This window comes from Montipora foliosa, chromosome 7, assembly GCF_036669935.1.
Source record: "Montipora foliosa isolate CH-2021 chromosome 7, ASM3666993v2, whole genome shotgun sequence".
In the NCBI taxonomy this organism is placed as follows: Eukaryota; Metazoa; Cnidaria; class Anthozoa; order Scleractinia; family Acroporidae; genus Montipora; species Montipora foliosa.
Genome location: NC_090875.1, coordinates 3,836,761 through 3,849,260, shown reverse-complemented (window position 1 = coordinate 3,849,260; position 12,500 = coordinate 3,836,761). Strand labels below are relative to the sequence as shown.

General features: G+C 40.6%; 3 protein-coding genes across 4 annotated transcripts in view; 1 reads left to right on the top strand and 2 right to left on the bottom strand.

The window, feature by feature from the left end:
* LOC138010392 (paramyosin-like) overlaps positions 1-2,924 on the top strand; it is a 21,492-nt gene extending 18,568 nt beyond the window's left edge. For both annotated transcript variants that reach the window (XM_068857342.1, XM_068857343.1), the window contains 2 exons: positions 1,275-1,456; positions 1,899-2,924. In XM_068857342.1, the coding sequence (XP_068713443.1) occupies positions 1,275-1,342 (68 nt within the window). In that variant the 3' untranslated portion in view covers positions 1,343-1,456; positions 1,899-2,924. The remainder of the gene's footprint in view (positions 1-1,274; positions 1,457-1,898) is intronic.
* A 2,298-nt stretch (positions 2,925-5,222) lies between these two features.
* On the bottom strand, positions 5,223-8,491 carry LOC138011612 (uncharacterized). The gene is made up of 3 exons (XM_068858693.1): positions 8,444-8,491; positions 7,438-7,903; positions 5,223-5,766 (listed from the first exon to the last, which is right to left on the bottom strand). The coding sequence occupies exons 1-3, from the start codon at positions 8,484-8,486 to the stop codon at positions 5,739-5,741; spliced, it is 537 nt and encodes a 178-aa protein (XP_068714794.1). The 5' UTR covers positions 8,487-8,491; the 3' UTR covers positions 5,223-5,738.
* Positions 8,492-9,091: 600 nt separating this feature from the next.
* LOC138009688 (serine-aspartate repeat-containing protein I-like) overlaps positions 9,092-12,500 on the bottom strand; it is a 20,701-nt gene continuing 17,292 nt past the window's right edge. Inside the window, exon 4 of the mRNA XM_068856728.1 lies at positions 9,092-11,691. Within this exon, the coding sequence (XP_068712829.1) occupies positions 9,092-11,691 (2,600 nt within the window). The remainder of the gene's footprint in view (positions 11,692-12,500) is intronic.

Sequence of the window (12,500 nt, the reverse complement as noted above, 5' to 3'; positions counted from 1 at the left end):
AGCAAGGTGGTAATACGCGCAACAAACCATCTCAACTTGCAACGCAACATTAATTGTTACGCGACAAGTTGCACGAAAAATGTTGCCCGTATTACTGGGGCTTTAGTCTATTTTCCCGTGCTCTTTCTTGCTTATTTCGCCGATTTACCTTGTCATTATTCAGCCTGTTTTTTCGTTCTCGCGCTAGCTCTTTCCTTCGCTGCTCCTCAATAAGATTTCGTCTCTATTCGTGCTCTTTCTTGCTCTCTCTGCTTGTCACTGATATTTCGCTTGTTTTCCCGTGCTGCGGTCGCTCTCTTCACGTTGAGCATCCCCTAATGTTTGTCTCCCCCTCTTTCTCTTCTTTCCTCGTTGTACGAATTTTTTTTTTAAAATGTTTAACTTGACATTTGGTTGCCTTCAAAATGTTTTACTAAAACGTAGTGTCAAATGCAGTACACTTGTCGTGCAACTTCCCGAAATTGCGAAATTTCGCGTAATTGGCTTTCATGTTGGACATACGGAGGGTGCGATAACATCATAACCAAAAACAAAATTTCTCGCATCGATGCGTTACCATATTTTCTTAACCATAGTGCTCCTTCGGCGTGTAGCTTCACAAAAAAGGCACGACAGTATATTCTTGCTTGATTAAGTCTGGATTTGAAACATCTGCAGGTCCATTCTCTTGCCAATGTCAAATGACCCCTCCCAGGAAAAGAAGTCTTGGTCTATAGCTCGATGTTTCTTTGTTTGTTTTCTGGACATTGTACCTTTGTGCCGTGTTTAAACTTAACTTCTGCGTATCTTTTGGACAGATCATCCAACCAGATGAATTATCCAGCAAAGCCGGAATCTACTTTGTGACAACTACTGTTTATACCTTTTTCTGCACTTTGGAATCTTTCCGGGTCGCTGTTGCCCCTGTGTTTTCTTTTTTTATAGGATATTCTATTTTTCCTGCTTTTCCAGCTTCTCCAAAGAAAATCCTATTTTCGTGATTTTTTTCGGGGGGGAGGGGGAATTCACATTTATTTCTATTTCTCTCGCCTTTAACTCTGCTTTAGCTTATGTTAAAAGCATTAGCATACACGTAAAAGCATTACAGTGCAAATTTTGTTACGGATCGCAATGGTGTTTACATGGATCCCTGCAAATTTTGAGACCAGTCGCGGCATTTGTTTACATCTCTGCTTTGATTGACTCCCTGCATTTCTCTTGGGTTACAGATATTGGTCCTGTTTTTAACATCGGTTCAGACTAACGTGTTGTTTTTCTTATTTATATTAAAACAGATCACCGAGTGCAAGAGGAGGTGAATGCTTTGTGGGATGGTGAAGGATTCTCATCCTTGGAAGATTAGGGATGTCTTGTATCATCTGCACAGTGTATAAAGAACAAATTGCATACTTGCAGAACAGTAATCTTTCAGCATTAGATGCAAAGATAGTTTCCAAAATCCTTTTTGCCCCTTAAAGTGCCCCTCACCCCAAAATATTTTTTTCGCTAAAATGAATCTTTGCAGCTGTTCGAAACGCATTGCGGCAATTTTTTCCTTTTTCTAACAAATTCTGCCATTTTATAGGCTTCGAAAGTTGCGAAAATCCAAGCATCTTTTGTTTACGACCGAGTCAGAAGGGGAGTGGGTCTATTCCTGATGTGACGTCACAAACTGATTTACATTGCATTAACTCTTTGTAAACATGCATGCAAAGTAGATTGTGACGTCACATCAGGAATAGACCCACTCCCCTTCTGACTCGGTCGTGAACAAAAGATGCTTGGATTTTCGCAGCTTTGGAAGCCTATAAAATGGCAGAATTTGTTAGAAAAAGGAAAAAAGTGACGCAATGCGTTTCGAACAGGTGCAAAGATTCATTTTAGCGAAAAAAATATTTTGGGGTGAGGGGCACTTTAAGAACTTTTAAACAGAAGACAAAAACACTGTTCGCTTTAAACTTACTCCTAAAAGATGCTTGCTGGGGGAGAATTTACATTATTATTCAATACTGCATTCAGAAGTTCTAACAATAGGGTCAGCGGGTTCTGTATTTAGCGGGTTCAGTATGAAAAGTAACGTTAAGCCTGATTTTCACTGGCGACGCAAGCGCATGCGCAAGGATCAATTTTTTTTCATTTTCGTTGCGCTTATGTCTGCGTTCGCTTGCACAACGAAATGTTGCTATGTTGACCAATTAAAGCACTCGTTCCAGATTCCCCGCGTCCGAGCATTTGAACCAAAATGGCGGAGGCCGTTGGTTGATTTTGATGCTTGTGTCGACGTTCGTTTTCACTTAGCACAAACTACTTATGCTTGAGTTGCTAGTGAAAACCAGGTTTTATGGTGTGCTAAATGTAGTGAAATATTTCATCTAAGGTAGCGCGGATAAGGAATGGTATCAACTTCGGTTGAACTGCCTCGTCGTTTTTGTTCAAGCAATACAGGTGAAAAGCTTCCTGTTTAGAGCAGCGTCAAATGTGCGTCGTTACACTCTGACCAATCAGGCCCAAGTAGTGCTCTTAGCCATTAAAAACTGGAATTGATGTTATGAAATTTGTTTTAAGCGCGGGAAAGAATGTGTTCAAGTCGCGATTTCATTTGCTCCTGCCTCTTATTGGAGGGGGGGGGGGGGGAAGAGGCACGCAATGTCGAAGCCATTTACTAATCGTAGCAATCGCAGACACTAGTACATATTCCCTGTGAGGGGCTCTCAGAAACCACTTAGAATTAAGAGTTGCATACAAAAACTTGTTTTGGGGTGTATTCAAATGAATTGTCATAAACCGACCTTCAGTTAGTTCATTCGTAACATGCTTGTATTTGTAGTAGAGCTCGTTGAATAACGAAATAAAATATGTTAACCAAGAAATATAAACTAATTATCTTTCCCATCACGGCTACGGTTGTACAGAAAACTAATTAAACATGGCGATTCAAAACCCAGCGTTTCGACACTCGTCCTAGTGTCTTCGTCATTCAGGCTGAAACCAAGAGTTTACACTCGATGATTAAGTGTCTCCTACTCTACTCTATTTGTTAAAAACATTACTACCATTTAAGACACTCTCCCAAAGATAACTTGGATTTCGGCCGCTCGCCTTTACCTTCGTGTGGTTTATACCAAAACAAGAAGCCAGTTCGCAGTTTCAAGAAAGGAATGTGCGCGTCGGGATAAAAACAAGCATATAATTGTCTTTTTAGTTATGGTAAATAGCTGCAAGAATTTGCATTGGGAATCTTTTGGGGTGTTTTATGCTTGCTTTCATCCCCGACGCGCGCAGCTTTTTTGAAACTTTGAACTCGCTTATTGCGCAACAATATACGTACTGTCCTGTCGGAGGCAAATAAACGAACTGTCATTGCCGAAACCAATACACACTAAGAATTGTAAACTAGAGATCTCCCCAGAATGTACAGCAAGAGAACTAGCGAAAACAATCCGTCTCAAGACTAGAATAGAGGATTGCAGCAAAAAGTAAGGATTCTCGATTTTGGCAAGGAAATATTTTACATCGATTTTGTCGAGCCGGGAAACCCGCACAAGGCGCCCTTTGTTCTAAGAACGGATGACCAAATGTCTATGTTTTGCAAGAGAGGATCGAAATCACTTAGTGTTGGGGTTCTTCAACAAACTGTTAACTTCGAAAAAGTCTCTATTGATATCGATATCGTATTGGATAAATCGGAAAACAATGTTGAACTCTCTTAAAAGAACTGTTGTAAACAGGCGACTTGTTCCCTGGATTGACTGTGATATTATGGCGGCAATCAGAGAGAGTAAATGGCGGGCTAACAAGTCACCCGCGGATTTTGCGGCGTTTAAAATAAAAAAGAATTACGTCACTAAGCTTATGAATAGTGCGCGCTCTAAGTATTATAGCAATTTTATTCGCGACAATAGCACTTTGCACTTGCTAATGATATTGGAGAGTTCTTCGTTCAGAAGGTTAAAGACATCCACTCGAAGTTGGACACGTTTTAAACTTTTGTTTAAGAATCTCCGCCCTGTCAGCAATTTGGCCATTATTTCAAGCTGACCGAGACTGCCGTTGCGGTCCAACTGCACTCTCACATGTCTTGCTATGGCTTGTACCCAGTCCTCCAATCTGCATATACATGTCCTCACAGTTATGTCCGCAATAACATCCCTCTTCACATGAAAAAAAAACACGTTACTCGACCAATCGTGAGCGAGTAATTTTGCTCTCTTCTCAATCAAAATTAAGAAAAAAATGCCCTCTTCATTGAACAATCAGCATTCAGTATTTTGCCCTCTTTGTTATTAAAACATTAACTAAGATTTATACGGAAAACAACTGCCGGATGGCAGCACACATTTTTTTTACATTTTCAAACTTTGGAAGCGCTACAAAATCACGCACTTAAACGTCAGTGGCCTCAAAATTGACATTCTTACTATTTTTATATCGTTTTTTCCGTTTCTGGCATCTCTTTTGTACCATGACCACCTTTTATGATTGATAAGGTCACGTGACATGGTCATGCAAAGGGCTTGTTACAGCATAGGCATCAAGAAGACAGTTTTACTGTCAATGATGATGATGATGATGATGACGGAGGCAATGATTCTGAACGAGGCGATGATTTTGTTGATGCTTCCCTGGAGACTTTAATTCGACCCTCGAGGTTTGGTAGGAGCAGGCGTTTTAGTGGCCGAATGGCTGAGTTTCGACAATCGGGGATGTAGTGGTGAGCTAGACATATTGTCAGCGATAGAATCTCCAACGTATGGACCAGTGTAGGCAGTATAAATCTCAAAGAAATGCGGTGAAAGATTCTTTTAAACTAACTGAAAAAAACCGAGTAAACTCTGCTTGTTTCTTCAGGTAGTTTAAACGAACCTTTCACTATATTCTTAGCGACCGTGCGCATTACCTCGCGATAGTTAATCACCGAGCCCAGCTTAACAGTTTCAATGATGGAGAAAAATCAACAGAGAAAAACCCTCGACAACCTCAGGAGAGGAGCAACCTAACTCTCCTTCCGTGCGTCATTTGGGCACATGGAGATTACTAAACCTCGTTTCTATGCTTGCACACTTCCCGTGAGGCCTTGGAGCCGTGCCCTTGTCCCAATCGTCGAAAAGGTAATTAGATCCAAAAACGGGAAAACATCCCCAAGCAATTTCATTGAGTGAGGAAAAATATCTCAGTCCACATTTATTGCTTTCACCTCGTTTATTTCTTAAGTCAGAGAAACTCCGAAGTACGATATTAACAAGCCGTAGTCGTATACTCTGAGGTAAATGTTCCTTCTTCATCGCCTTAGTTAAGAAAAGAGGTTTGATCAAATTACTCGTGCACATAGATTTAGTTTTGAACTTCTTTTTTTCCAATTGCCTGAATGATCAGCCGAGAGAATCAAGAAAATAACATATTTTTAGAAAAAAGGAAAGTCTTTTCTTAAGCCTTTGTTAACTGAAATAAAACGATCCTGCTTCTTTAATGGTACCTCAAGTCACATATTTGAATCACTTGCAGACGATTGGTTAAGTACAGGCAAGTAATTATACCAATCAAAGTAAGATATAAAAGGTCTTTTTAAAGACAGTACAAAAACAAAAAGAATATTACTTTGCGTATCAGCCATTGAAGCACACTTTATGCGACGTAAAAAGAAAATAATTGATTCAGTTTTGTTTAAATCCAGAAAAGTTTTACATTTATAGCCTGAGAGGTCTCAATGAGTCTGTGAGATAAAAGATACTTGTAGAATAATGTTCAAAGCACTTGGAAGTTTATTGGCTCATCTCCAATACACAGCTTCTGCAAAGAGACGAGGAACAGATTCAAATTATCAAATAAACGAAAAGAAAAGGACGCTAAATTGGTCCCGGCCATCGAGCCGGATCTCGATGGATATTCCAGGTGTCTTCCTTTCCCTACAAACAATTCTTGAACTCAACTCTTTTAGTAACGCGCGTATAGGGATCTCTACAAGAGACAAATGGACAATTTTCTGCTCAGTCTAATTCTCAAAGTGGACAAAACGCTCAAAGTTAGACGCGTTCCTGAGTTCATTTTTTACTAAAAGTGCACCATCTTCGTCAAAGAGGATAGTCACTTGACGCAAGTGAGCGCGAAAAGTACAAAACAGGGTACCCAGCAGCAACGGCTATGACCGCGCCCACTGCAGCTTATCAGTAGTGAAAGTGATCCTCGCAATTCAGATGGCTGTGACAAGGGGCTAACGCTCATAACGTTAGACTTTCAATGTCCCTACTGTAGTCAATTGACTTTTCTCAACTGAGCTAATGCCACCACATTCTCTTATTTTCAACACCCACTAGAGCAGCATCATATGTTCCTTAATTAGAAGTTAAGTTTATTCAGCAGCCACTCTCACAACCGTTTTGTAATCGGATTCGCGTTGAAAATTAGGATAAAGTAAGTATTTTTATCATAAACAATGAAGGAAGCAGCGATCTGTAACTGATATTATTATCTTGTGGCCATTGAGGAAGAACATGTCTCAATAAACAAGCAAAATACGTGACTTAAAGTGTGCTAACTGACTGAATGACCAACAAGTACAGTGTACAGCATCATCTTTCTTTTGGTTCAAGGGAATGAACTTTACACAAAGTCGTGACACACTTGACATAAAGTTTAAAATGGATGGGTTTTCATAGCTGATTTTTTTTAATGGAAATATTCAACTGTGGACTTAAGCAATGAAGACAACTGATGTCAGTCACAGGGAATAGCGAAATTGATTAAAAAGAAGCTTTTAAAAGGTATTTTTCAGAGTTGATTGACTTATTAATGTCGTTGCAAATACACTCTTTTTTTATAAGAATGTTGTTTTTCCGGCCCAGGCTGAATATTCTTATTTCATTATTCATTATTCGATTTTAGGCTGAAAATATTCTTGTATTATTCTTTAATTCTAGCTTATGACATTTCCGTTTTAGAATTTATTGGGGTATTAATTACAAGTGTTTGGTATCTAGATCTGTATCGCGTTACACGTGCTTCATCGCATCGCTATAGCTAGTGCAGGTTTTTTCGTTTTGTTGGCTAGTTTCGCCGTTCAGAGAAAGGAATAATTTTATACGGTTAAGTGAAAAACATAAAATTGTATTGTATTTATAGATGTTTCAACACACAAAATTATATCTTTCCTTTTCAAAATCTCATCCTTGGCTTTATTCTTAACACATGTTTAAAATTTCGCAAATTTCAGTCCTGATAGTCTTATAAAATATATTCTTATAAAAAAAAGAGTGTACCCAACATTAGATTTCGTCAAGTTTATTGCTAACTGCGAACCAACGACCAACTTTTTTTTACAAGAGTGCTTTTTTGGAGTTCTTTTTTTTCCAAAATCGTGCTTGAAAATTGGGGGTGCGGCTTATACACGAGTCTTTACGGTAATTTCATTGTCCCTGATAGCAAGATCATTAATAAAGAAATTAAAAAGGTGGGCCCACTTACTTGGGGTACCCCTGGATGGCAGACTGTGCCACTTGAATCTGGTCCAGAAAAGATGTTCTTCGACTGCCGCTAACTTCGTTCCTGATCTTACGACGTGTTTCCTTCGCCTTGTCCACTGAGTCAGTGCCAACAAAGTTTGGTGCAATCATTAAACAAGCATTGTTAACTTCATCCAAAAAGGACAAGCGTCGTTTATTCTGACCAAGGGTTTCCATGAGAAAACTGTTGTACTTGTGGATCTTGTGGCGACGTTCCGAAGCTTTCTGTTCATATTCTTTGTTTCTTGCCTGAGAGTCGATGATCTCTTTTGCAATCGACAAGCTGTCAATGAGCGAGTTTCTTCTTTGTGATGTCTGTTGTTTGATGATTTGCCTTCGCTCGGCATTGCGCCAATCCCGCTTCCGATCTTCAGCAAGGACGTCTTGTAGTGGTCGGCTGCCAATATAGTCCAATATGCTTTCTGTACCTAGAGCATTTAAGAGCGTTTCATATTTCAACAAATAATTGTATTGTGCTTGTTAAGATACCGACTTCATGCTAACTAAATGACTTTGACAGCAATAACTAGCCCCTCCTTTCAATGTTAATTTGATGCACTAAGCGAGTTTTTCCCGGAGCAAACTGCGCTTGCGTATGTCACTTCTCTTATGCTTATGCAACATGGGTGAACTTAGTTATGCTTATACTTATGTTTATGCTTATTAATTATGACGCACTGTAAAACAGGCTTAATAACCCAGTTTCTAATGTGCTGAATGTAAGTTCTACCTTCCCCATGGACACCCTCTTTCTTTCAATACAAAGTACCTTTTTTGTAGCCGGAAAAAAAATTACAAAGCAATTTCATGAATCTGCTTAAAGCTAACTGAGAGAGTTATATTTTATGTTAAATTCATTTCAAGGGATAAATACCCTCACTCTCATCTTTTGGCAGATGCAGAACTCGCACGAGTTTGTTTTAGCCAAGGGTTTTTCTGTTATGGTAACGCAATATACACTGCCGTACCTGTGCGTCCATATGCTGGCAAAGGAGGAGCTGGAACTGGCATCTGGAAAGCATAAGCACCTGGATGATTTGGCTGCACTCTGATGCTTGACAGCTCGGCATTTCCGTATCCTGACTCAACATCTTGATCCATGCGTCGACACATGTAGGCGTAGTAAACTCTGATTGGCCTGAATAAAAATAAATTAATATAACGTTTTAAGTTAGGAAATTTGGTGATTTTTGCGGTAATCTATTATCTTTAATTCTCCATTCTTTTGCCTGATTAGCACAAGAAAACGAATGTGCGCGAAAGGCCCTCCATCAACGGGTGTGGCGTGATTCCTGAAAATCCTTTGCATCCTTTGCAATGGATGCAAAATGCATCCTTTGTCCAAGTTTTACGTGTTAAGAGATTTGATAACAATAAATGACTAGTGAGGGAAGCCTTTAAATTTCCAAAACTGTATCATTACTGATTCAATGTAGCAATTTGATTGCAGTAATATAAATAAAAACATAACCTCGGTTTAATTAATGAATTCCGTTGAGTCTCCTCCTTATGTCTTACCCAGAATACAATAAGACAATAAATATGAGACTGTTGCGTGCATCTGAGAAGAAAATAATAGCGCTTTGGGAATTCCAGAAATGCATACAAATTTCAACCTACCATGCATATATGAAAAAAGCCACTGCCAGGAAGATAAGAAATGTTGCTCCGATCGCGAAACCAATGAGACGCCAAGGAATCGAGTCCAGGATGTCCTCGTTATCAGTGCTCAAGTTTCTTTTGGTTTTCTTTCTTGCAACAGTAACATCACGTCCATTACGATGAGCCAACGTTAGGCCACTCCAGCGGTGATCACTGACGGGATATGAGAACTGTTCCTTTTCCATCGGAGATTTCTCGTGCGGATACTCTTGATATTCTCCACGAAACTCGTTTCCTTTTTCATGATCATGGTCCCAATCAGTATTAAGAGCACGTTTTTCATCTTCCTCTGACAGTACATCAAACTCGCCATGGTTCCATTCGACGCCCAGATCAGTTGCTTCCTCTTCCTCTGATTGTTCATGAAACTCGTTTTCGCCATCAGGGATCCCATGAGTGTTTCCTTCACTTTCTTCATCTTCCTCTGACAGTTCATCAAACTCGTTTTCCTCGCCATGGTTCCATTCGGTATCCAGATCACGTTCTTCGTCATCCTCTGATTGTTCATGAAACTCGTTTTCACCGTCAGGGTTTCCATTAGTGTTCTCTGCACTTTCTTCATCTTCCTCTGACAGTTCATCAAACTCGTTTTCCTTGCCATGGTTCCATTCGGCGTCCAGATCCGTTTCTTCGTCATCCTCTGATTGTTCATGAAACTCGTTTTCGCCATCAGGGATCCCATGAATGTTCTCTGCACTTTCTTCATCTTCCTCTGACAGTTCATCAAACTCGTTTTCCTCGCCATGGTTCCATTCGGCGTCCAGATCCGTTTCTTCATCATCCTCTGATTGTTCACGAAACTCGTTTTCGCCATCAGGGTTTCCATTAGTGTTCTCTGCACTTTCTTCATCTTCCTCTGACAGTTCGTCAAACTCGTTTTCCTTGCCATGGCCCCATTCGGCGTCCAGGTCAGTTTCTTCATCATCCTCTGATTGTTCATGAAACTCGTTTTCGCCATCAGGGATCCCATGAATGTTCTCTGCACTTTCTTCATCTTCCTCTGACAGTTCATCAAACTCGTTTTCCTCGCCATGGTTCCATTCGGCGTCCAGATCCGTTTCTTCATCATCCTCTGATTGTTCACGAAACTCGTTTTCGCCATCAGGGTTTCCATTAGTGTTCTCTGCACTTTCTTCATCTTCCTCTGACAGTTCGTCAAACTCGTTTTCCTCACCATGGTTCCATTCGGCATCCAGATCACTTTCTTCATCATCCTCTGATTGTCCATGAAACTCGCTTCCGCCATCCGAGTTTCCATTAGTGTTCTCTGCACTTTCTTCATCTTCCTCTGACAGTTCGTCAAACTCGTTTTCCTCACCATGGTTCCATTCGGCATCCAGATCACTTTCTTCATCATCCTCTGATTGTCCATGAAACTCGCTTCCGCCATCCGAGTTTCCATTAGTGTTCTCTGCACTTTCTTCATCTTCCTCTGACAGTTCATCAAACTCGTTTTCCTCGCCATGGTTCCATTCGGCATCCAGATCACTTTCTTCATCATCCTCTGATTGTCCATGAAACTCGCTTCCGCCATCCGAGTTTCCATTAGTGTTCTCTGCACTTTCTTCATCTTCCTCTGACAGTTCATCAAACTCGTTTTCCTCGCCATGGTTCCATTCGGCATCCAGATCACTTTCTTCATCATCCTCTGATTGTCCATGAAACTCGCTTCCGCCATCCGAGTTTCCATTAGTGTTCTCTGCACTTTCTTCATCTTCCTCTGACAGTTCATCAAACTCGTTTTCCTCGCCATGGTTCCATTCGGCATCCAGATCACTTTCTTCATCATCCTCTGATTGTCCATGAAACTCGCTTCCGCCATCCGAGTTTCCATTAGTGTTCTCTGCACTTTCTTCATCTTCCTCTGACAGTTCATCAAACTCGTTTTCCTCGCCATGGTTCCATTCGGCATCCAGATCACTTTCTTCATCATCCTCTGATTGTCCATGAAACTCGCTTCCGCCATCCGAGTTTCCATTAGTGTTCTCTGCACTTTCTTCATCTTCCTCTGACAGTTCATCAAACTCGTTTTCCTCGCCATGGTTCCATTCGGCATCCAGATCACTTTCTTCATCATCCTCTGATTGTTCATGAAACTCGCTTCCGCCATCCGAGTTTCCATTAGTGTTCTCTGCACTTTCTTCATCTTCCTCTGACAGTTCATCAAACTCGTTTTCCTCGCCATGGTTCCATTCGGCATCCAGATCACTTTCTTCATCATCCTCTGATTGTCCATGAAACTCGCTTCCGCCATCCGAGTTTCCATTAGTGTTCTCTGCACTTTCTTCATCTTCCTCTGACAGTTCATCAAACTCGTTTTCCTCGCCATGGTTCCATTCGGCCTCCAGATCAGTATGTTCATCATCGTCTGATTGTTCATGAAACTCGTTTATGAAATTTCGTCCACTTACTTCATGGTCCTCTGACAGTTCATTGAGAGACGTATCCCCACGGGGTAGGAACTCAGGTCGTGAAAAGTGATCTTTACTGCCATCGAAAGGCAGCAAATTTGATAAATCCCCTCCTTTGACTTTTTTCAAAGGCAAGGACTGTCCTGAAAGTAGAGCAGATTAATAATGGGATTATTTTCTCCTAGAAACTGTGGTCGTTGTTGTGTGTCGGTTAAAAATGAAAATCGAAAATTGGGTTATAACAAACGACTCATTTAATCCCCTAACGTTTAAAATACCATTGCAGTGCCATGTCAGCCGACATACAGAAAGCTCGCTTGATGGTAGGAGTGGCAGAGCCCGACCGAGATGTCTTAAGTTCATAAATTGAATTCATCCAGAGCAACGACCCGAAAGGAAAGCAGTTGTTGTTGGTGAAATAAAGACCCGTCAAGTCGATCAATTCTTTGCCGAAATTTGTGATTATGATGAACCTTCGATTTAGGGGAAAGATGTTTGAATTCATTCAGTCTACCCCCTTGAGGAGAACTTTGCGCGCGCATGATCATGTGACACGTCGGGTGCGACGTTTCAAATTATTATGGCGCGTGCGATTTGTTGACGCGTACAAGGTTTTAGTTTTTGCGGCAAGAGTTTTTTTTTTGTAGTCTTCTTTTCAAACTATGTTGTTTATCGATTTTTCGGTTTATTTTCTTTTATTCGGGATGAGGAAAAATTGAAGTCTTCATTCGCCTGCTTATTATTTTTTCGCATTACATTCCCCTTCTCATTCTAAGCACCTAACCACCTAACATTTATCTGTTTCGAGTCTGTATATAGGGATATGGACATCCGGATACAGGGATGACCCGAAAACTCTTGTCAAACACGACGACCACAGACGTTTTTCCTCAGTGACCATGGTAAAAACCTTTATCGATGACATCAGAAAGGAGTTTGGCACGAAAAAATG

What these genes read in the sequence shown, in the direction of transcription:
- LOC138011612 (XM_068858693.1), bottom strand. Translation starts at nt 8,486, where the DNA reads ATGCCAGTTCCAGCTCCTCCTTTGCCAGCATATGGACGCACAG. An exon ending in GCCAGCATATGGACGCACAG is followed by an intron (nt 7,904 to 8,443) that starts GTACGGCAGTGT and finishes TAAATGCTCTAG; the next exon opens with GTACAGAAAGCATATTGGAC. An exon ending in GCCATCCAGGGGTACCCCAA is followed by an intron (nt 5,767 to 7,437) that starts GTAAGTGGGCCC and finishes GTCTCTTTGCAG; the next exon opens with AAGCTGTGTATTGGAGATGA.